Below are 25,022 nucleotides of genomic sequence, written 5' to 3' on the forward strand. Positions count from 1 at the left end.
GCTTGAAGCTCGTCGGGGACACAAGGTGAGACCCTGTCTCCAGAAAAAAAAAAATTAAAATTAAATAAAAGTTTCAAGTAGGAAACTGTCCTTCTGGGTCCCTCTGAAATGAGGGTAGGAGCGAAGGGAGGAGAGGTTTTTGCCGTAGGCACTTTGCCCTGGCACTCCAGAACTATCGCGACAATAGAAAGCATCCTCGCATCCGGCCTGCGGCTCCACAGTGAGTCACCATTTATCAGAGACTGCTCAGACAATGCATGCCCCCGATAGAGCAGCTCTGAAGTGAAAACAAAATTCACCGTCCACAGCTGCACTTCACTCACCATATGGTCTCCATTGTCGCTGTCCTCTCTAACACATCTTGCAGGGACACAGGAGGAAGCTAAACTGAAAACTGGCGTATAGACCAAACAAGTCGTCCCCTACCAGATTGTTCTGGTTTCCTTTATGTCGCTGGGATTAAAAATAAAAACAAACCCTTCTGGCCAGAAGCAATTCAGGGAAGGAGAGGTTGGTTTCAACTTATAGTACCAGGTCACAGTCCGACACTGCAGAAAGTCAGAAAAGGACCCCAAAATAGGGAGATGAAGTCAGGTGGATTAGTTGCTGTGCTAGTACACCATGAACAAAAGTGACTCAGGAAAGATTTTGGTTTGGTTTACAATTTAAAGGGATAAGAGCCCACCATGGTAGGAAGACACTGCAGCAGATAGATAGGCATGGTACAGGAGCAGGAGGCTGATCGATTACGTCTTAAATGGCAAAAACATGAAACAGAGTGAACTGGAAATGGGGAGAGACTATAAACTTTCAAAGCTGGTCCCTAGTAATGTACTTCTTCCAGCCAGGCTCTACCTCCTAAAGGTTCCATAACTTCCACAAGCAGTTCCACCCACTGGGAAGCAAGTGTTCAAATACATGAGCCTATAGGGAACATTTCTCATTCGAAGCACCACAGCAGGACAGCTTGCTATGACTCTGGCTGTGACTCTGCAGTCATCTTTCCTTAACCTCCAAATAGCTGGGATGACAGACCTGTACCAACAGGCCTGGCTGTGATAGTTGTTATCTTATTTGGTAAGCTCCTATTCTGTAGCTATTTCCTCCTAACTGAAATACTGCACTCTGGAAGAAGGTTCTTAAGACCCAGGAATTAAAAAGAACATACAAGTCTCAGGAAGTTCCTGAAACTCACGAGATTTACAAGGCACCTCCCCAATATTATATAAGCAGTAGTGAGTGCTGGAGAAAGGACAGTCTCCTACCAGCTTTGCTCCCTGCAAGTTGTGGAAAGAGCTAAGTTCCAGGGATACAGCTGTGTTTTGGCAACTCTGAGGACAGCTTGGTCAATAAAGTACTTGCCTTGCAACAATGAGGGCCAGAATGCAGATCATCACAATGAAAGTTTTAAAAAATTAAAGCTGTAGGCATAGAAGGGGTGAAGACAAGAGGATCCCATAGGGAATGATCACCTGTGGGTGAATGCTGAGTCCCTAGTTAAAGACCCTTTCTCGAGAATTAAGGTGAGTAGAGCCTAAAGAACAAGACTCACTCGATTGACCTCTAATCGTCTGCCTTCTACACATACATGCTCAGATGTGCTCACATTATCAACATGTGTAAACCCATGTATGCATGTGTGCAAACACACACAAGCTGCTTTTAAAATGGGAGGTATGGGCCAGAGAGGTAGCTCAGTGGTTAAGTGCTTGCCCCCCAAGCGTGAGCACCAGAACCCACATAAAATATGTGTGGTGTTGTGGCCTGTAAGCCTAGATTCAGAAGGTAGAGATGGGATTCCCACTGTAAGTGGCTAGCTAGAGTAGGTATATTAGGATCTCAGGGTTTGATTCAGAGACCCTGCCTCAGTGAACAAGATAGGAGAACCATAAAAGAGGACTCTAAACATCAACCTGAAGCCTCCACACATTTGCAAACACATACATGGAACACGCATGCATACCAGATGCATGAAAATGGAAAAATAAGATTTACATTATCTTTAAATGTCTGCGTATGTTCACATGCATGAGCATGTAGACACATCCGTGTAGCTTCTACAGAGGTCAGAGATGTCAGATCCCCCTGGAGCAGGGGTTGTAGATGGTTGAGCCACCCAACATGGATGCTCAAAGCCAAATCTGAGCAGAAGGACATGGCTTCTTAACCACTGAGCTCTCCAGCCTTGAAAGTGGTAAAACAAAATGGAAGGGAAAGGCAAAAGGGGTCTAGCCGCTCCACCAACCAAATTGGCTTCATCCATTCCCATAACTGTCCCCAAACCATCCCAGCTGGCCTCTGGAGCTCACACAGTCCTGTTGAGCAAACCCAGACCGAGTTCAAGTTTCTATTCCTAGCATGTAAACCGAGCTCGGGCTTGGAGCCTGAGACTTGTTGAAATCCCAGACCCAGTGAATGAGGAGGGAGGCACAGCCGTGCTAAGCAGGTCTTACCGTCCATGTCCAGGCGCTGCATGATGATAGCCAGTTCCACTTCGCTTGGCATGTACCCCAAAGAACGCATCGCCATGCCCAGCTCCTGCTTAGAGATGAAGCCGTTCCCATCTCTGTCCAGAACACGGAAGGCTTCTCGGATTTCTGCAAGTAAAAAGCAGAGAGTCCACAGGTCACGTGGCTGCTTCTTTGCATTCAAACCACGGGTGACTAGTAGGTAGCTTCTTGCTGTACCAGTAGGAGGCTCCCTCCTCTTGTTGCTGTGACTAAACACACAGGATGAAACAATTTATGAAAGAGTGTAGCAATGAGGATCGTTCAGTAGAGTGCTGGGGTCGCATGCATGAAGCCACGGGGTTCCATCCCCAGCACTGCATGGACCAGGTCTGGTGATGCCTGGTTGTAATCCCAGCCCTCAGAAGGAAAGTGGAGGTAGGAGGATACCGTTCAAGGATATCCTAGTGTACTTAGCAAGGTAGAGACCAGGCTGAGCTACACGCAATCCCGTCTCAAAATAATAGACAAATGGATAAAGTGGAGAAATGAAGAAGAAAGCCAGACTCGATCTCTGGCCTGTAAATGTGTACACACACACACACACACACACACACACACACACACACACACACACACACACGACACACACAAAAATAATTATAAAATAAAACACGGAAAGAAAGAGTGAGGAAGAGGGAAAATGGCAGGAAAAGAAAGGAGGGAAAGGGGAATGGGGGAGAAAAACGAGAGGCAGGTGTCCCTCTGTGTCTGTGCACATTGCAGTAGGCACAGTCAGTCAGGGGTCCCAGCAGAAAGCCACTTTGATGAAGGGGAGAGACTGTGTGGAACAGTACACAGAAATGACAGGGTCAGGGGAGAGTGCGTGAGAGTCCCCCTGCTGTTATTGGAGACGTGCAGTGTTTAATAACCCCAGAGGGCAGGAGGTGAGCGTCCCGCTGTTTCTACTCCGTCCCTCTGATCTGCAGTTGTTTTATGAGTATAAACATTCGCAGCTCAACACGAATGTCAAAGAGGTTCGAAAGAACTTTAATCACTTTCTCCCTGGGCGTGAGGAATTTGACATCGCAGTTTAAAGAGAAGAGGTGCGTCCTGTGCATCAGGAGACTGGACCTGCAGCAGCTCGGAACTGCTCCTGTGAATCCAGCCTTGGAAGGATGCAGAGACAGGCTCAGTGCTAATGGGGGCCGACTGCACGCTCAGGAGCACCCAAGCCTGCGATATTTGTCTTTCTCTGCCAGGCTTAACGCGAAGGCCTTCAGCCCCCAAATACACAACTCAGTTCTTCATCATGGGAGCAGAATACTCTATTGTGTACCTGTTCTACACTTCCTTCATCGCTTGTAGAAGCTCAAAGAGGCTGGGTCAGTTTCAGGCTATCTTAACTAGAACAACCACAAGCATAGATGTGTGGGTTTCGCTGTGATATACAGACAGATTTTTATCCCTTTGGGCAAATACCTAGGAATAATACTACTGTGTCAAAAGGTAAATTATGAGTTTGTGGTGCAGGAGAAAATGTGTACATGGGTGTAGGTGCCAGAGAAGGCCATAGGGGACATCTGATCTTTTGGAACTGTAATTATGGGCAGTTGTGGGTTGCCTCTTGTGGGCACTGGGGATGGGAGTTAGATCCTTGGGAGGAGCAGTATGTGTTCTTAACCACTGAGCCATCTTCCCAGCCACTGTCTTTCATCTGCGGAGGACCTTCCGTGTGGCTGCAGTGGCTGTCACAGTTTGCATTCCCACAAACCCACCTCCCTCTCATCCGAATGCTAGTATTGGATTTGGGGACCACCAAGATCCCTTGTCCAGGACTCACTCTATTTCAAGACCCTTAACTCGACCACACTAAAGGAATCCATTTTAGGGAAGCATTTGGGAATTCCAGGGGATTAGATTTCCTGGCATCCCTGAGGGCTGTTTTCTGATTGATTTTCACTCTTCCTCCCTGAGCTTCCTCTTCAGACAACTTCCTGTCCTTGCTCAAGTCCCCTCCGTCTCTATTTCATTTCAGTTACTGTCACAAAACACCGTGACCGAAAACAATATAAGAGAGGAAAGGACTTGTTCGGAGATTTTGCTCCAGGTCAAAGACCATCATTGCCGTCCAGCAGCAGAAGTCATTTATCGTCAAGAACAGAAAGAAAGAAATGCTCTAACGCTTCCTGTTTCCTAGCTATGCTCGGCGGGCTTTCCTCAGACTTACATAGCTCAGGGTTCAGCCCATCAGCTGGTGTCACCCAGAACAGGTCGTGCCTTCCCACATCAATTAGCAATCAAGACAATTCCCCCACAGACATGCCCACCAGCCAACTTAATCATGCTAACTCCTCACCGAGACTCTCTTCCCAAATGATTTTGTTGTGTAGAGGTTGTATAAGGTTAGGTTGAAGCCAGGCAGCATACATATATTCCAGAACAATGTCTTTGCTGGCCACAGCAACGCCTGTCTCTCAGTAAGCCATTCACTCCTCCCACGTGACATCCAGCATGTCCCATCACTCTATGGGGGCAAAAACGAGAATGGCTGAGGCTTGCTGGTCATCAGCCTATCTGCAAGTTCAGTGAGAGACTCTGTCTCAAAAGAATGAGTTAAAGAGTGATAGAGCAGGACACCTACAAAATTCTCAGGTATGCACCAGCATGCATGCCAGCACACACACACACACACACACACACACACACACACACACAAACACACACACACACACACACATACACACACACCATCTCCATGTATTTTTTCACTCATACAGTAGGGAGCCCTAGGCAGAGAGCTAGCAGACTAACTACTGCAAATACTTCAGTCTCGATACATTAAAAAACCACAGGACTAAAAGGCTGGGAGAAATGGCTCAGTGATTAAGAGCACTTGCTGTTCCCGCAGAGGACCTAGGTTCAAGTCCCAGTCTCTACATGGCAGCTTACAACTGTCTGTAATGCCACTTCCAAGGGATTTGCTACTTTCTTTTGGCCTCCATGGGCATCAGGCATAAAGGGATGCACAGATACACATGAGAGCAAAAGACCACACACATTAAATAAAACTCATTAAGATTAAATTAAAGAATAAAAAAGAATGGTGGAGCTGAAAAGATGGTTCTCTAGTTAAAGATCGCTTGCTGCTTTTACAGAGGACCCACGTTCGACTTCCAGCACCTATAACTCTAGCTCCAGGGCACCCAAGATCTTCCCCTGGCCCTCGAGAGTGCCTGCACTTGTGTATATATACTCTTTCATAGACACACAGGCATACATTAATTACAGATAAACCTCAGAAAATAAAAATCATGTCTTACCAGTAGTTATTTTTTTTACCAGTTATTAATACTAGCTTATCATGTGGAATGCTTTCTGCAAACACATGTGGGTCCAGAAGAGGGAAAGGCCAGCCTGCGAGCAAGGACTCCAGGCTCCTGGCCAGGTTTAGTAGCTAATTATGCTGGCAGCCAAAACCAGAGGTCTCCATTTGCTCCTGTGTAAAATGAGCAGGGTTGGCTGTGAGGCTCCCTTGGCTCCTACCGGCCCTCCTTTCTGTGGATCCATGAACGTCATTAAAGACTTTGAGAGACTAGGAAGCCTGTGTTCTCGTGCATACGTTATTAATCTGCACCCCACTCCAGCCTTCCCTTCTTCCATGGATAGAATAAAATCAAGTTTCAGTCAAACCCAAATTCTTTGTCTACTTTTGTAGTCTTTTCCCATCAGTACAACATACCCAAGTTCCTCACATTCTCCTCTCCAGTTTCAGGGATACCGAAAATACGTGGCCATGGCAAAGAACATTGTAGAACACCAGAGCCACATGCAGCCTGACTCCAGACCCCGGAGATAGCAGGATGCACAGGCATGATGTCCCAAAGTGTTTTTAAGATAGCTGGTCCAGACCCCAGCATCACTCTCTCCATCTGAAAAGTGGGTGTTCTAGTTTTCTTTCTTACTGTGATAAAAACACTTAGATCAAAGGCAACTTAGGGGAGGAAAGGGCTAATTAGTCTACACTTGCAGGTCAGAATCCATCACTGAGGGAAGTCTGAGCAGAGACTTGAAATAGAAGCCATGAAGCAATGTTGCTTTGTGGCTCACTCTCAGGCTTACGCTGTAGAACTGGCTTTCTGTATACTGCCTAGGACCACCACCTAGGGAATGATGCCACCCACAGTGGGCCAAACCCTCCTACATCAATGAGCCATCAAGACAGTGCTCCACAGACATGACCACAGGCCAATGTGATCTATGCAATTCTTCTGTTGAGACATCCTAATCAAATGACTCTAAACGGTGTCAAGTTGAAAAAGTGAACCACAACAGTGGGATACCTATAATCTCTTTCCAGCCTCAGTGGTGGCATTTTTAACTTGGTGAGAGAATAGACCATAGAACAGAAGAACATGGGAGATAACGACAGGGCTCATGGCTGGAGTTGTGGATAGACAGTTGCCCATTGAATCTTTTTTTCTGCACTACTTCTTCCTTGGTATTTATGACACCATTATCACTTAACTAGGAACATTTGTTGAGGCTTCTGATAGCACCAAACAGGGTAGCTCCCTTCTGTGGTGGTTAATATGGTCAACTTGATCTAAAACCTCCTAGGAAATACATCCCTGAGCTTGTCTTGACGGTGTGTTTAGATCAATTTAATTGAAGGAATAACTGTACACTGTAGGAGGCACCATCCCATAGGCTGGGGTCCAGGACCAAATAAGAAAGAGAACGTGAACTGAGCACCATCCATTTCTTTCTGCTTCCTGACTGTGGATGTAACATGACCAGCTACCTCACTCCTGCCACTATGCCTTCCCCACCATGATGGACTGTACCATCAAAATGTGATCAGAAGTAAACCCTGCCTTCCTTAAGTTGCTTTTTATCCAATATTTTGTCATAGCAGTAACAAAAGTACATAGTACACCTTTCTTATTAGTAAGTTTTATCATCAGCATGATCGACAGATAGAAATAGCTCTCCATTTCATTGGATTAGACCCATGATCACTTAAACCCATGCATTTGGGCAAGTGGAAAAATGAAAATAAAAATAAAATAAAATAAATCATGGTGTCAGGACTGTGTGACAGAGGAGAGTTCTTGACTTCTCAGCTAGCCAGGAAGCAGAGAATGAGACACAAGGAGTCGGTCACAGTATACCTACTAGGATCCCAGGCCCAACTCCCTGCCCCCAGTGACCTACATCTTCTAACTAGGTCTTACTTCCTAAAGTTTCCAGAACATCCCCGAATAGCATCGCCATCTGGGGGTACATTTCATATTTATGAGTCTGTCTGTGGCAGAGCCCCACTGAGCTCCTGTGGACTCTCTACATGCCCCAGATATCACTATGAACTGCAGCCGGGATCCTTACACGGAGTACCCTGGTGAGGAGTGGTTCTGTAGCCAGAGGTCAGTAGGTCACTGCTGTCCTTGGATCCTATAATCATCGTGGCAGGAGGGGAACTATTCTGAAGAGACACTGTGCCTCTCCTTTTAGCTACCAGATTATTGGAACAATGGACTCTCTCCAGGAGTCTCATGCTGAGGGAAAAAGGAGGCTGGGGAACTGATGCCAGGTATTTCTAACCACTTATCAGACCACGTTGCAGGAGAGGCTGAAACCTAGAAAATGAGAGGTCAGTGATGGCTTGGATGCTACCTTGCTATATGCAAACGTCCCACCCTCTCTTCAAATCTAACCCTCATGTCACAACTTTAACGACAGACCTGCAGATTCATTGGACCTCTTTATACCTCTCCCCAGTGAGGCTATTTTATTCAAGAATCTCACTTTTCTGGTTGTCACCATTAACGATGTCTTTAATTAGACTGTTGCCTAGACCTGGCTTGTGAGGCAGACTGTCAGGACACGGGCACTGATTATCTATGGTAAAAACTTCATCAACTAGATGATCCTCGCTCTAACTGACAAAAGTGTGGTGTGTGTACATTGCATCTCTGTGTTTGTTTACGTATCTTGTATATGTTGAATGCATTGCACACATGTGCCTATGGGAGCATCCAACGACTTCACTTGGTTTCAAATGAGCCAAGAAATGGGGGAGACAAACAGAACACAAGGCTAACACCCCAACTCGGAGCTCCTGGAAATTCAGTCTTTGCAGGATAAAGCAAGCCAGACTGGAGGAGACAGGTAATGTGTTGCCTCTTTTTATTCCTATTAGCAGAACACGGTATGGAATGATCTCGTAAAACCAGCAGAGGCACTGGAGCAGACAGAACCCCTTTGTGTCTGACTCACAGCACCAGTAGGCTCTGCTTTGGCTTTTCCTTCCATGCCAAGTGGGGACCATGGCTCTAGAATTTGGGAATAAATGAGCTTACTCTTTACTGGTAATTTTTTCTTTGGTGGTGGTAGTGGTGTGTGTGTGTGTGTGTGTGTGTGTGTGTGTGTCTGTGTGTCTGTGTGTCTGTGTGTCTGTGTGTCTGTGTGTGTCTCTGGATGTGTGTGCACATGCGTGCACGTGTATGCATGCATGCATGTGTGAGCGTGTGTGTCTGTGTGTGTCTCTGGGTGTGTGTGCACATGTGTGCATGTGTATGCATGCATGCATGTGTGTGCATGTACATGTGCATATGTGTTCTAAGGGGTTAGGGTTGCTTGTGCCTCAGAGTTAGGCGAGCATGCTGTGCTTGCATCTGTTTGCTTGACTCAGTTTCCCTTCCAGTCTTGTATGCATGATTGGGCTCTAAGGCACCTTCCCAAGCTGCAGAAGTGATACCTGTGATGGCAATAGGTACTCTTCTTGCTTCATTTCTGTTGCTGTGATAAAAAAAATCCTCTAAAAAGCAATTTAAAGAAGAAATGGCTTGTGTTGGTTCATAATTCTAGTCAATAGCCCGTGACTGCAAAGAGGTCATGGCAGCAGCTTGAGACACTAGTAGCATCACATCCACAGTCAAGAAAAAGAGCAGTAACCACATCCATGCTAATCTATTCATAGCCCCACCTGTACCTTTACACAGTACAAGACCTAAACCTAGGGAATGATGTTGCCCACAGTGGGCACTTCTCATATCAGTTAACTATAAAGGCAATGCCCCCCAGACCTACCCCCACAGTCCAACCCTATGTAGGCAATCTTTCATGATACTCTCTTGCCAGACTGCCCATATGATTCTAAGAGTTAGACGTAACCATCACAGAGAAAGATAGGGCACTTCATAAACTACATCACTAAGAGCACATTTGTACCTTGTGTTATGGAACGGAATCTGCATGTGAACACTGTAAGGAGCCCAGCACATACACACTGCTAACCATTTTACCATTGAAAAAACTTTTTATTGATTCTTTGTGAATTTCACATCATGCACCCCAGTCCCACTCATCTCCCTGTCCCTTCATATCTGCCCTCCACCCCTGCAACATCACCATAAAAGAAAATGAAAAATAGAATAATAATTTAATTTTTAAAATTTCTTGCCACAGACACTTCAGTGTGTCATAGTATATACTCTTTTGCCCGAAGAGCTTTACTTACAAATGTTCACAGCAATGAGTCCCTGGTGTGGTTTGAGGATTCTGGATTCTGCTATATTATCAATACTGAATCCTCATCTGGTCTCCTCTAGGATATCGTGTTGTTGCCCTGTGCCATAGTGATCCTGTGTGATCTGCCCCTTCAAAGACTGCAGCAGTTCATAGATGGGGTAGATGTTGGGGTAGGCCAACTCAAAGCCCTGGAACTGGACCTGGATCAGCTGAGTTGATCATCCTGCCAGCTCTCTTGTACCCACACCACCAGGGTCAGTTCTCCACCACTGCCCCAGCAAACTCATTCAATGCCACAGCAGGCAAGGCATGGGGCCAACTCTCATGTGATCATACCCTCAGAGATCGTCTCTCTCATCCTCTGCCCCCATCCCCACTTGGGCCAGGAATGGTGCACTGCCTGCGAGTCACTTTTAATCTATATGGTTTCAAGGGAAATGTAAAACTCAGTAGCTTTGGTGTTTGCCAAGTCCTTACTACACATAGAGTGGGTGGTGAGGAAAAAGCATCGCCAACAAACAACATGAATACCCCAGAACAAGATGGTCAGACAAGACCATAGGCAGACGACTAAACTTTGGAATGACTTGCTGATATGGTCAGTGTTAATTGTCAACTTGATGCAATCTAGAATTATCTGGGCAGAGATTCTCAGCATGGGATTGTCTAGATCAAGTTGGCCAAGAGTTATTTCAATAGAGGATTCTCCTGGTGGTTAACTGATGTGAGGAGAGCCAGCCTGAAAGTGGGCAGCATCATCCCCTGGTTTTGGATCCTGAACTCTATATAAGAGTGGAAAAAGCCAGCGATGTGGTAAGCCTTCATATACTCATTGTGAGATATTTCAAGATCCTTCATTGACTTCCCGAAAATGAAGGACTATAACCTAAACATTATGAACTAAAATAAACTTCTTTCCTCATAAGTCACTTTTACCAGAGTGTTATCAGCAGAAGCGATAATGGAAGATTATCTCTGAGTCCACCCCCTACATAAACTGCTATCAGTGAGATGGATCACAGGTCTTTCAGGGTGGTAATCCTCTGTCTTCTTAGCTTCTTGAATAAAGTTCATTTTACAGTTCTCACTTCCCATCTCTGCTCATTAGTTTCTCAAAGTGTCAGGCAACAGCCACCCAACTCCAGTTTCAATACCACACTGTCCCACTGACCTGTGGAATATAAAGGTAGCGATGGAAATATGCATTTCCTGGAAGAAGGAATACAAGCACTGTCTGTGGAATTGTCCCAAAGCCAAGTCTACCTTCCCATGGGGATCTAGCTAGGCCTCTCCTCCTAAGAGTGATGTTCATAGTCTTGAGCCCAAAGGGCCTTGGATTAAAAAGGATCTTGTTGTACAGTCAAAGAGATCAACTTCTTGTTTTGCAATAATTCTCTTTTTTTTTCTTAAATTTATCCTATTTGGGGGTAGGAATGGCTTATGAGGCTCCTCCCCTACCTGGAGATTTATAGAAAATCAATGGTGACTTAAAGGAGGCGTTTACAAGGCCCCACCCCTCTCTGAAGATTTATAGACAGCTTACATCGCTAGAAAAATCATAAAGTTCTGCTCTTTTAAGGATTTATAGACAGCTAATAGTTGCTGGAGGTGGGAGAGAGTGTAACCAGTTACTATGTTGTGTTCTAGTAAACGACCCCACTCCACCATGCCCTCATCCCATGAGCTAAAAAGCAATCTTTATGAAGCTCATTGGATCACACATTACAAGAAGGTAGAAGGAAGAGTGGTTGGGAAGAGGAAGGGAAGAGATCAACAGGAGTCAGAGTAGAATGAAAAGGACAATGTGGAGTAAATTGTGGACAATGTGGAGTAAGCATGACCAAATGCATTAGACACATGTGTGGAGACATCTCAATGAAATCTATTGCTGTATATAATTCATGCATGCTAATAAGAATATTTTAAAATGACCCATGATTAGCACTGAGACCCGTTGTATCCAGATTCAGCATCCTGGCAAAATCCTGCCTCAGATCAAGAAGGTCTTCATAAAGATAAAGCCAGCTGAGGCAGGAACAAGGACAAAGGTCCACTATCACAGGGAAGACAGACTCAGAAGAAGGTCAGACAGCAGCCAGCTAGAATGTTACTGCTAATGCATGGAATTTGAAGAAATCAGATGCCATTTACAGCACCAATTTGTGACTTCAAGTTAGTCTCGAAGGACAACCAATTTCCTGGCTCGATTCCTACAGGATGTAAAAATCTACTCATTTTCTAAATCCTTAGGGAGAATGTGAATTTTCATTTGTGTGTTGAAGGGGTTGTTTAAATGCTCATATGTGTTCATGTGTGTGCGTGTATGTGGTGTGGGTGTGTATGTATACATGAGTGTAGACATCTCTGTGTGTGTGTGTGTGTGTGTGTGTGTGTGTGTACATGTACATGTGCCAGAAATCAACGTCAGGTATCTTCTTCAGTTGCATTCCACTTTGCTTTTTTCAGACAGGGTCTCTCACTGAACCTGGGGCTCATTGAATTGGCTAGACTGGCTTAAAAGTGATTGGCCTGGATCCACTTGTCTCTGTCCCCATCATCCATAGGTGAGATTACAGATGCCATGGACCCAGAATTTTACATGGATGCCAGGATCTGAACTCTGGTCCTCATGCCTGCATGACAAGCACTTTACCAACTAAGCCATCTCCCCAACCCTGACTATAGGTTTTCTCTGAGTGAAATGAGGAATCGGAATAATGTGTTTTGTGGATACACATCATTGAGAAATTGCAAAATTAGATCCAGTGCCTACTTGAGATAACTATGACCCATAAAATGTAAGATACAGATGTACATGTTCTTATTCAGAAGAAACAATAAGGCAGGGATGATTTGTGGGTCAGGAGAGAAGGCTTACTAAGAGTTCGTACTGTTCTGGTAGAGAATCTAAGTTTGGGTCTCACTGCCCATGTTATGTAGCTAACAACTACATGTGACTTCAGGGGACATCCATCATCCTCTTCTGGCCTCTACAGGCACTTCACTCACATGCACATAACTATACATATATACATAAACATATGTTTAAGAAAATAAATGTTAAAAAAGAAGAAAGTTTGGAAGGGTTTCTACTTTCTCAAAGAAAGGTCAAAAAAGAAAAAAAAAGAACATTTTGAGATGATTAGCAGAGATATTCATTCCCCAAACAGCTGCTGTTTACTTACTATATATCAGATACAACATTAGGAAACATGTTCAGTGAATAAACCCTTCCAGGCTTCAAAAATCTAATATTCTAGATGGAGGAAAATGAGGTTGACCAGATGTCCATTGGCAAGAACAGCAAATATAACAATTTGAAAATGTTGTAGAGTTCTTTAGGTTGGAGGCACACTCTACAGGAAAAGTGTTGTTTTAGGAGTGGTGGGGAGACACAACTCAGTCCATGAGTGACCTGAGGAATTTCTTCTTTAGGAACCTCTACTCAGGTAAAGCCAGAATCATGATTTTATCTAAGGAAAGAATGTAGGATGAGTTTTCTTTTCTTTTCTTTTTTTTTTTCCGGAGCTGGGGACCGAACCCAGGGCCTTGCGCTTGCTAGGCAAGTGCTCTACCACTGAGCTAAATCCCCAACCCCGTAGGGTGAGTTTTCTACTTTTGTTCATTTTGTTGTGATAAAACACCTTGAGGAGAAGGGACATAGGGAAGAAAGGGTGATGTTCTAGGACACGGTCCTTGGTCTATGAAGAGAAGTCACAGTGTCAGCAACCTGAGACAGCTGGTCCCACCACATCCATAGTTATTGGGAAAGAGAAAGGTGAATTGACTTTTTTCAGGTTGCTTTCAATTAACTATCTCCTGGCTCATACGGTTCAGGGCCCAGTCCAGAAAATGATACTATCTACACTCAAGGTAGGTCTCCCTATATCTATTAACATTCAGGGCAAGTCCCTACAGACATGCCTACAGGTTAACCTAGTCTAGGTATATACCCATTAAGACTCTCTTTCCAGGTGATTTCAGACTTGTGTCTGGTTGAGAGTTAAAACTAGCCAACACAATGAGTCAGAGTGACATGAAGCTAGTGAGTTTATTAATAGAAGGGAGTGTATTTATATACATTTTAGACTGCAGCAAAGGAATTCAGAGGTGTGGACAATTAGGAATAGAAGAGTACACATTGAATACATGAGTGTACAGTTCTCAGGAGGGGGAGTCACACTCTGATGTTGCTTGGTGGTATGTATAGGGGCTGGGAGATGGTTTGCTAAGCAAGTATGAGACCCTGAGTTTGGGTCCCTTTAACCAACATAAAAGCTAGGAATAGTGATCACCTCCATAACCCAAGCACTGGAAGACAAAGATGGGCAGATACCTAAAACTCACTGGCTAGGCAACTTAGGCATATTGATAAACTCTTAGGCATATTAATGGATTCAGTGAGAGACCCTGCCTCAAAAACTAAAGTGGAGAGAGATTTAAAAAGACACTTGAGGTTGGGGATTTAGCTCAGTGGTAGAGCGCTTGCCTAGCAAGCGCAAAACCTGGGTTCGGTCCCCAGCTCCGAAAAAGAAAAAAAAAAAGACACTTGAAATTGACTTCTGTCCTCTGCTTGGACACATATATGTACACACACATGCAATTTTGTAGCTTTCTAAGTTAAATTTTGCTCAGAGTGCCAGTTACAGCAAGACTTAAAGACCGGGTCCGAGAATCAAGAAAGTACATACACAAATGATTTTACCTATTTCTCTCAAAGACTCTCCCTCTGTAAATGAAAGTTTAAGGTTTTAAAAGGTGCACTGCTTAGGTATAGGCCTGGAAAGGAGTGTTAGCACATTCAAAGCTACCACACATACTGTGGCCCTATGTAAGCCCAATGTGTTGTCACAAATCACGCTCATCTGGGAAGAGGATACTTCAATTGAGAATATATTTCCCTGAGACTGACATGTTAGTCAAGTTTGGGGGGGGGGGTGGCATCTTCTTGGTTAATGATTGTGGGAAGGCACAGCCTACTGTGGGTGTGCCACTCTTGGGCAAGCAGGTTGGGATGCTGTAAGCCATAGGTAGCAAGCCACTAAGCAATGTTCCTCTATGACCCTCTGCTTCCCTTCCTGGCTCTAGGCTCCTGCCTTGAGTTCCGCTCACTGACCTCCTTCGGTGATGTACTACAACTATAAGCTAAAATAAACCCTTTTCTCCTGACGTTGCTGTTGGTCATGGTTTTTGTCAGAATAGAAAGTTAACTTTCTATTAGTAAATAGGACCATTGTTTAAAACATCGTTGTTTGAAATAACTTCAGGAAAGACAAGTGCTGCATCATAGGTAGTTGTAATTTTTTTTCTTAAGATTCATTTTACTTTTAAGTATGTGTAGAGGGTAGTGCACATGAATGCAGGCATCAACTGAGGCCAAAAGTGTTTGATCCTCTGGAGCCGGGGTTTCAGGTGGCCCAAAAAGTCCAACATGGGTGCTGAGATCTCAACTCAGGAACTCTACAAATGCAAAGCCTGCTCTTAACCAGTGACCCATCTCTCCCATGCTGGGAGGTTTGGGTTTTGATCCATTGTGTGTGTCTTCCCTTCCCAGCCAGATTCCCAAGTGAGAGTTTCTTCTTTATTCTCTGTTTGCAGTCCTTCCCACCCCCAACCCCCTGCTTTTTTCTCTTTTCATCCTGCCTCAGCTGGGAGTCACACTTGAACCTCTGGCATCTTAAGGTCAATGAGGCAGAATAAAGAGATCGTGTCAAGGCACAGCACGTCTAAATTACTGTCTATACAAATGGAAGCAATAGACTTAGAAGTAATGGTGAACTGTGCTAAGATTACTTTCGTAGGGTCTCCATAGCCTCCGGGCTCAGTCTGCTAGCCATGCACTGACAAAAGATGTTCTAAGCCCAAACCTGAACCTCTATTCCTAGAGGACTCTGAGAACGTAAAAGACACTTATTCAGGGCTAGTGTTGGACATTGAGAAGTAGACACCCTGCTGACCATCAAGAAGTGAGGGTCTACAGCAGATGGAGAACTTTCAGGCTGTCTGCCCCCCCGAACCCCAGTCTTTCACCCACCCACTCACCATCTGTCCGTAATCACTCAGCTCTGGGAATTTAGTCTTTTGCCATTTTGCATAGACACCCTCTCAGGCTAGCCCATCTCATCTCATACATATTTAAATTTCACCCCTCCTCCTTTCAATCCTGAATGCCAGCCAGGGGCATTCAGCCTGTTTCTGGCCATGGTAGTGGGCTTACATGTTCCGTTTTGCTGGAGTTCCATCCCTTTAATCTACTGAAATGCTGAACTCAGTTCAGTCTCATTTGGTTGGGATATAGAGTTTTGCATCTGGTTACCGCTCCTCCAGGGTATTTTGGAAGCTTTACGTTTTATTTCACGTGTGAGTTTTTGCCTACATGTATGTATATGTGTCATGTGTAGGTTTCGTGTCTATGGAGATCAGAAGAGGGAATAAGGTTCCTTGGAACTAGAGTTATGGATGGTTATGAACCACCTGTGGGTGCTAGGAATCGAATCCAGGTCCTCCCTACGAGCAACAAGTGCCCTTAACTGTTGAACCACCCTACAAACACTGCTTCTGTTATTTTCAAGGGTAGATATTGAGATGGGGGGCTCACTACATAGCTGAGAGCCGATTTTAAAGTTGTGGTGTAGGCTACTGTGGCATGGAATTCTTGATCTTCCTGCCTCAGCTTCACTAAGTTCTGGAATTATATGTGTGAACCACCATTTCTGGTTCCATTTCTTTCCTTAAGTGTAAGCAAGCATTGGTGTGCGTGTGTATGTGTGTGTGGGTGTGTGTGTGTGTGTGGGGTGTGGGGGGGGGGGTGTGGGGGGGTGTGCATGTGTGTGTGTGTGTGCGTGGTGTGTGTGTGCGTGTGTGTGTGTGTGTGGTGTGTGTGTGTGTGTGTGTGTGTGTGTGTGTGTGTGTGTGTGTGTGAAAGTGCTCAAGCATGCACAGTTTTGTTCCTCAGGTATAACCGACAGGGCTTAGCCGTGGAGCCTGCAGTCCTTGATTGAGGGTAGGCTGACTGGATGACAACTGAGTCATAGAGACACACCTGCACATGCACCACCACACTAGACTTTGTATTTTTTAACATTGACTCTGAGGAAACTCCGATCTAAATGTTTACACAGTAAGCACACTGACTAGACTATCTTCCTATCCCAACAGTGCTTTAATCCTTAGAAGCGCCCCCAGCCTTTTGAACTGTGTGTCTCACCATTACCTAAGACAGAAATGCTTATCTGCATGACCTGAGACACCTGCTTACACTCAGCTGGTTTAATGCTGCCACTTAATTAGCTTTTGAAATGCATGCTCTCTGGCCATGAAGTAGGAAAAGGGCCAGACACTTGGAGACACCCAAGATACTTAGTAGAGCTAAGTGACAAAGATCCAATTGTGAGCCCAGCCTCTCTTCCTTCATACTGTGTCTGTTTCATGGACTTTGGTTCAGAATCCTACTTGATTTGGAGTTAGCGTGCCAGCCACTGAAGAGGTGCCTGTCTACATAACCTAACTTACCTCCCTTCCACACTGAAGGTGCTGGAGTCTATCTTGTCTTAAACCTGAAGTTATCTTGGATTCCAGGAATGGCAGAAAGTAACAGGAACCCTCTCAGATGAGGACTATTGTCTGTTATGTTGAGGCTACTTTGGGAGCAGAAACAATCCTCTCCCCTAAACTAGCTTATCCCTCAAAGCTATAAGGATTTCTTTGGAAAAGCTTGGAGGACCAGAGTTGAGAGAATAACTGGCAAATTCTCATGACTGCTTAATTATGCATACCTATCCTGCTTACCCCTAGTCTCATGTCAATACCCCAAAGATGAACATGAGGTCATTGGACTTTGTTATTTGCTACCTTTCCCCTCTGTGCACTGATTAAATCCCCTGTCCCTGATTTTTACTACTACTTATCACTTTAATTGCTATATTGGGGCAGGTTACTGAATGTTCTAGTTTTCTTTCTGTTACTGTGATGAAATATCCTGACCAAAAGCAAGTTAGTGGAGGAAAGGACTTATTTGGCTTAGGTTTCCATGTCACAATCCATCACTCAAGGAGGACAGGACAGGAATACAAGCAAGAACTTGAGACAAAGACTATGGAGGGCTGCTGCTTCCTTGTTCACTCTCAGGCTCACAGGCTCTTGCTTAGTTATCTTCCTTACAACTCAAGACTGCCAGCCTAGGGAATGGAGCTACCCACAGTGGACTGAGCCTCCTACATCAATTAATAATCAACACAATTCTCCACAGATATGCTCAGGTAATGTGACAAGTGAGACTCCCTTCTTGGGCGACTCCAGGGTATTATCAAGATAATAGTTAAAACTAATTGGGCTACCCTACCCATGACACACAAACACACCATTTCAACCCCTTGTCCTCTGAGGGGACATGTTAATATCATAAAACACAGTCCAACTTTAAAGTTCCACAGCTTAAAATGCTCCAGTGCAAAGAAGAAGAAGAAGAAGAAGAAGAAGAAGAAGAAGAAGAAGAAGAGGAGGAGGAGAAGAGGAGAGGAGAAGGAGGAGAAGAAGAAGGAGGAGGAGGAGGTGGAGGAGGAGAAGAAGGAGAAGGAGAAGGAGAAGGAGAAGGAGGAGAAGGAAGAAGAAGAAGAAGAAGAAGAAGAAGAAGAAGAAGAAGAAGAAGAAATAGTAGTAGTAGTAGTAGTAGTAGTAGTAGTAGTAGTAGTAGTAGTAGTAGTAGTAGCAGCAGCAGCTCCCAAATCATGTAATTGTGGGCGCCTGTAAGTTTAAAAGCAAGTTACATATTTACTTTTTTACTGGGTGGTGGGGGTGCAGATACCTGAGGATATGAGTGCTGGGTATCAAACTCAGGTCCTTTGGCAAAACAGTATACACTCTTAACTGCTGAACTCTCAGCCCCAATACACACTTGCTATTCCTGTTGGAGCTGAGCCTTTGGCCTAAATCTCCACTAAGAGGATCAGGATGGTTAAGTCTGTGCAGGGACTAGAAGCGTGTAGCTGACACAGAGTCTAATAGACCCGAAGACATGTCTATAACACTGCAGAGGACCCGGGTAGGTTAACGTTTCTAAGACTGAGTAGATAGTACCTGGAACAGGCTTGGGAGTCCAGGTTTGGTAAAGGTAGACTCTGAAGAATGCACTGCAGTTTCTAGTTTACTTGATGGATAAGAAGTGATTGCGTCAACTGACAGGAGAGATACAGACTTCCTGCAAGGAAGGGGAGTTAGCTTAGGGCCATGCAGAGTTTTAAAAGCCTGAATGGCAACAACATCTGTGACCCCTTCTAGCAAGAAGTAGGAACAGCTGGCTTTATAGCTTATACTGAGACAGTGGTTCTCAACCTTCCTATTGCTGTGGCCCTTTAATACAGCTCTTCGTGCTGTGAGGACCCCCCTCCCCCACCATAAAATTATTTCCATTGCTACTTCATAACTCTAATTTTGCTACTGTTACAAACTGTAATGTAAATATATTTGGAGATAGAGGGTTGTCAAAGAGGTCAAGACCCACAGGTTGAGAACCACTGCTACAAGAGGTGGGTTGGGGGGGAACTGTAGATCTTAATTGACCAGCAAGAAGCTATGGACAGTAAAGATGTCACAATCCCTGACAAGAATAAAAATAGTTCCGACACTTGGCGCTTCTCCCTCTGTCTTTCAGAATCTTGGATCTGTTGACACAATGGATCCAAGAAATTAGAATCTCCCCAGGAGCCTCGCATGGGAGAAAGACAAAGGCTGAAGCCTAGAGCTAGCCAAGGGAGGGGAGGGGTTGCCTTCCAGGAAGACATTTCACACCATTCTAACCACTCATGGAACCAGCTAGCAGGAAAGACTGGAGCTGAGATAATGGCGGGTCAGGGATGGGCAGGACCACACCTTGACAGGACTATTTAACTATGCCTTACCTTTTGACTCACTCATTAGCCCTGACTGGTCTGGAACGTCCTACGTAAACCAGGCTGGCCTGGAGTTTACAGAGATCCACCTGCCTTTATCTCCCGAGTGCTAGAACTAAAGTTATGTGCCCCCCGTGCCTGGCTCTTGCTTTCTCTTTAAACTTAAACCTCATGTCAAGATAATCAAGATGGAGTTTCGGGGAACCAGGGAGCACAGGACACCTTTGTTTCTCTTTCAGTGTGGCCATATTGAATAAACCTTCTTTCTCACATTTACATTCTCAATGGTCTAACTGGCTTATTGAGGATGGGTGGCAGAATCAGTCTTGTGAAGAGCCCAAGTTCCAAAGGCACTCCACAAATGGCATAGGCCCTACCCCCACAGAGGTGCTAGGGAAACACCCATGGCTACTACTGTAGCTGGCATCTGAACACAATTGTTCTAAGAGATGAGCCACCTTCATGGTACTGGGGGTGTGCTCTAATGCAGTCCAGACTGCTGTTGGGGCCAAGCACAGCTACAACGATCCCTTTCTTCTCTAAAGGAAATAGAAAGTTCCCTACAGAAAGCCTATCTGAGCATCGCTAACTCCCAGACTAGCAAGAGTTCCTCACTCTCACTTCTCCAAGGATGTCCAGAGGCTGCCAACCTCCAGGACATCAGAAGGCTTCCTCTATAGAGGATACACATCAGCCAGGTGGGTCTCTCCTTTCCAATATCCTGCCTGGAATTCCTCTCCCTGCAGCCCAGGGTTGAGGGGCAGACTGGCTGCAGGCTGCTGTGGTAAAACCTCCATCCTTTTTCTCTGAGTCTCATAAGCGGGGAGCATGCTCTGCTTCGTGGGCCTTAACTCTCTGTAGGTCACCCACCATCCTGTTATCGTCTGCCTGCCTTTCTATCTGTCCATCTGTCCATCTGTCCATCTGTCCGTGCCATTTATAACTCCTCCAACAAATACCTCGCCCAAAATAATCATTCACCTCAGTGTCTGCCTCAGATTCCCTCCTCGAGCCCTCAAGCCCCTGACCAACCTTTCAGGGAGAAGCCAGGTGCTGCCTCTCAGGCCGCTATTCTTCACTTGGCAACGTGCACCTGCTCGGGGAAAATTAGGCCAATTGCAGAGGACGACGAATATTAACTGCATCATTTGGCTCACAAGACAATATCGGAGGGCCCACAAGGAGCAAATGGAGTGGAATTTATCCGCAAACATCAGGGTCCTAATCGACACGGTTAATTTCTCATTAAATCATCTCATTCCTGAACTTAGAAAGTTAATATCTAACTATCAGAAAATAACTGGCCTCTTCACAAATGAAATTGCCTGGTGGATTTAGTGTGGTTATGAAAGCCAGAAGAACAGCATCGATGTTCCAGAAATAAACCCGTGGACGTTGAACTGAAAGAGGGGAGAGGGACTCTAGGCAAAACTTCTAAGGGCAGACAGAGCATATATATAAAAGGAGGGGGGGCGGTCTGGTATATATGAAGCACTGAGTTCTAGTCCCAACATCATTACAAAACAAAAAAATAGCCAAGAGCTGAGGAGATGCTCACCGGGTAAAATAATTGCCACACAAGGGTAAAGACCTGAGTTCAGATCCCCAAGACCCACCGAAAGCTAGACATGGTGGTGCGTGCCTGTTATCCCAGTGGCCCTATGGACACATGGGAGGCAGAGGCAGGAGAATTCCTACAGCCCATGGGCAGCTATCCTGATGTAAACAGCAGGAAGCTGAGTGAGCTTTAGGCCAGCTAGGCTCCATAGCCAGACACGCACACACACGAATGCACGCACGCACGCACGAATGCACGCACGCACGAATGCACGCACGCACGAATGCACGCACGCACGAATGCACGCACGCACTCAGGTAATCAGGCACGCAAGCACGCACGCACGCAAGCACGCAAGCACGCAACAGCACATGCTTCTCTTCTCAACGTAACTACTGAGCCAACATCCCTGCATCCAATGAGAGAAAAGCTACCATTTCAAAAGATAGAGAAAAGAAGGCCTTCCCTTCGGTGGCTCCCAAGGCTCCCAACCTTAACATGGAGCCAACGCTGAGGGAGAAATGTAGACCATGCAGATCTCAGAACTCCCAGCTATACCTCAAGCCATTGGCCAGGGACAGCCTGAGCCATGGGTAATATGACAGAAGCAGGCTGGGTAGTTTGCCCAAGGTAACTGTCCGTATCACTGACTCCAATAGAAGAGGACGGCGAGGGTCACACGTGAGCTTTGACAACACTCACTCTCTTCAGTAGCAGGTCAGATCGAGATGGCCTGAGAGGAATCAGCAAGATGGTTCCGTGGGGAAAGGCGTGTACCACCAAGCCAGATAAACTCCATTCCAGGAACTCACATGGAGGAAGACAGAACTGACTCTCACAAGTTGTCCTCTGACTTCCACATGTTGCCGTGGCATGCGTGTGCCCACACATTACACACACATAAATCTATTTTTTTAATTACAGAGACTGTGGATGCATTAAGGAAAGGGCACCAAAGACATCTAGCTGTCCATAACAGCAGAAAACATGGACAGTTTAGTCCGTGAAATAAGGTTCTTTTTCAGTGTGGGTTTTTTTTTTTTTTTTTTTTGGTTGTTTCTCTGTCTGTCTGTTTGAAAAACCAAAAGCGAACACTTGTGAAATCATTGGTCTACCAAGGCAAGAGAATTGCCATGAGGTGAGACCAACCTGTGGTATGCGGTGAATTCAGGGCCAGCCTAGGCTACGGAATGAAATCAAGCCAAACAAACAAAACAACAAACAAACAAAACAACAAAACTGCCAATAATTCAAGGCACCAAGCTTCCGGGCAGAACAACAAAGTACCAGGATATAAGAACCAGGCTCTAATTCAGAGCTGACGTCCTTTCTCTTGTGTGATTTTTCCGTTGCTATCATGTAGCCATATTGCCTTCTATTTTCACGTGCAAAGATATAGACCGACATGTCTCAAATCACAGTTCTAGTTTGTTGTACAAAATAGCGGTCTCTAGTAGTGTTGTGCTCCTGTGATCCAATAACCAGGAAGCTGGGGCAGGAGAATTGCCAGGAGTTTCAGGGTAGCCTGGGAGATATAGATATAGATATAGATATAGATATAGATATAGATATAGATATAGATATAGATATAGATATAGAAATTTTCAGCTTCCAACACCAAGGAGGCCTAGAGATGTGGTTGACCAGTATAGCACTTACCCAGAATCCCCCAGGAGGGGCTGGAGAGTGGGGGTGCCTTAGCGATAGAGTATTTGCTGAGGGTCTCTGAAGTTGCTACCTATGAAAGGCAGTCATGTGTGGTTTAGTGCAACTCTGGGGTAAACAATGGAAGGCAAAGAGGTACATCTAGAGAGGGGCACACTGCATCTTGAACAAACCCCCAAAGTATCTCCCTCAGGGGCTCTCTGGACTCCGTCACACCAGCCCCTTCATCCTGTGTCCAATTCTTTGCAGTCCATTCTGCCTCCTGAGGCCCCGCTAAAAGGCCTGCCTACGAAGCCCATTGTTCTCCACTGCAGGCTGCGTGAATATCCCATTATCAATGAGAAGTAATTTATTCGCTTAAAATGGCCAACTCTCTTATTTTGTTTTAACAAGCTGGCTCTCTTGCCAAAATAAGTCCGCGCCTTTGAAAAGACTATTTTCAAAGCCTCACACCAGCTCCGGCTTGAGAAATAAATCTGAAATCAGCCAAGGCAGCCTGACCTCATCTCCGCACTCCAACATTAAATGGGCAGCTCAGAAAAGGGAAATAATTGCTTTCCGAATTCCATCCGGAAACTTAATCCTAAAGGGAATGGAAACTTGTCCTCTGAACTCCACGTGAGCGCAGGGGCCCTCGAGAAAACAAATCAATACACGAGTAAGTAAATAAATGTAGTTTAAAATTTTTATAAGTAGGAGCTAAGAGGAGAGGGAAGAAAGAGGGAAAAGGAAGCAGAGGAGGAGTGTCGTGGTTTGCCCTGAAGTTATCTGTATTTTGATGCTAATTCCACTGCCCCAAGGACAGCTGCCCTGTCAAGTACTCAGGAATCAGGTGACTTCACCAGAACCTTCTCCCCATTGAATTTGTAAAGTACAGGTGCGGGGCAGGTACAGGATAGAAGGAGGCCTGTCATTGGACGAGAAGGAAGGATGGGTGGGAGAGAAGTTTGAAGGAAGAGGAGGAGACTAAGGGAGAGAGGAGAAGAGGAGACGGAGAGAGGGGAGAAGCCATGGCAGGTGATGTTAAGATTCTGCTCTGTGTATTTACAGGTTGTTATTAATGTTCTCAAGGGATGGATGGTACCGGGCTTTGTATGTTTAAGTGGGCAATTATATCTTGTCAATTGAATCTAAGATTATTGTGTTGTGTGTTCTTTTATGTGAGGGTTTGAGTGTAGGAAAGTGTGCGGCTGGGCTGTGTTTCCGCCAAGATATCTAGCAAATATCTTGGGGCACCGAGGTGTGAAGGGAGGAAGGGATATCCAGGAGGAGGAGAAAGAGGAAGCAGAAAAGGAAGAGGAGAATTAGGGGAAGGAAAGAAAGTGGAGAGGAAAGGAGGAAACTAAAGGAAGGAAGTGGAGAGAAAAGATGGGGAAACGAGAGAAGGCAGAAGAGGAGACAGAGGGGCCAGGAGTCGGGGACGGACTCTGGAAGTCACAGGTGACTGTCTAGGGTTTTGCTGTTCTCAGTTCTTGGGTTATGTTTGATGGTCCTGAAATAAAGATAGAGCTAGGGCTGGGGTAGTGGTCCACACCTTTAATCCCAGCACTCAGGAGGCAGAAGCAGGCAGATCTCTGAGTTCAAGACCAACCTGGTCTACAGAGTAAGTTCCAGTACAGAGTCAGCCAGGACTACATAGAGAAACTTTCATCTCAAAACCCCCTCCCTCCCCAAAAAGAAACCCAGCCACTGCTAAGGACCCTCTTATTTTAATCTTGTAATTCCATCTGTCCAAGTTCAGCCTAACGAATGAGAGGGTGTGAAAAAAGATTTATTTACAAAGACATTTATCATAGCCTTTGTGTGTAACACAAAAAGAGTGGTTAAATTTCCAATTACTCCATTCAAAATGGTAGCAAGATCAACAAATGCCTAGATACACAAGAAAGTTTAGGACATAGTAAGAATGACATTTTAAAATAGTATTCAAAG

At 45.2% G+C, this 25,022-nt stretch overlaps 1 protein-coding gene across 2 annotated transcripts in view; it reads right to left on the reverse strand.

The window, feature by feature from the left end:
• The window catches only part of Caln1 (calneuron 1), a 462,493-nt gene that overhangs the window by 226,431 nt on the left and 211,040 nt on the right, over positions 1–25,022 (reverse strand). For both annotated transcript variants that reach the window (XM_032886858.1, XM_032886859.1), the window contains one exon: positions 2,454–2,597. In XM_032886858.1, coding sequence (XP_032742749.1) covers positions 2,454–2,597 — 144 coding nt within the window. The remainder of the gene's footprint in view (positions 1–2,453; positions 2,598–25,022) is intronic.

Source organism: Rattus rattus, chromosome 16 (assembly GCF_011064425.1).
Source record: "Rattus rattus isolate New Zealand chromosome 16, Rrattus_CSIRO_v1, whole genome shotgun sequence".
NCBI lineage: Eukaryota > Metazoa > Chordata > Mammalia > Rodentia > Muridae > Rattus > Rattus rattus.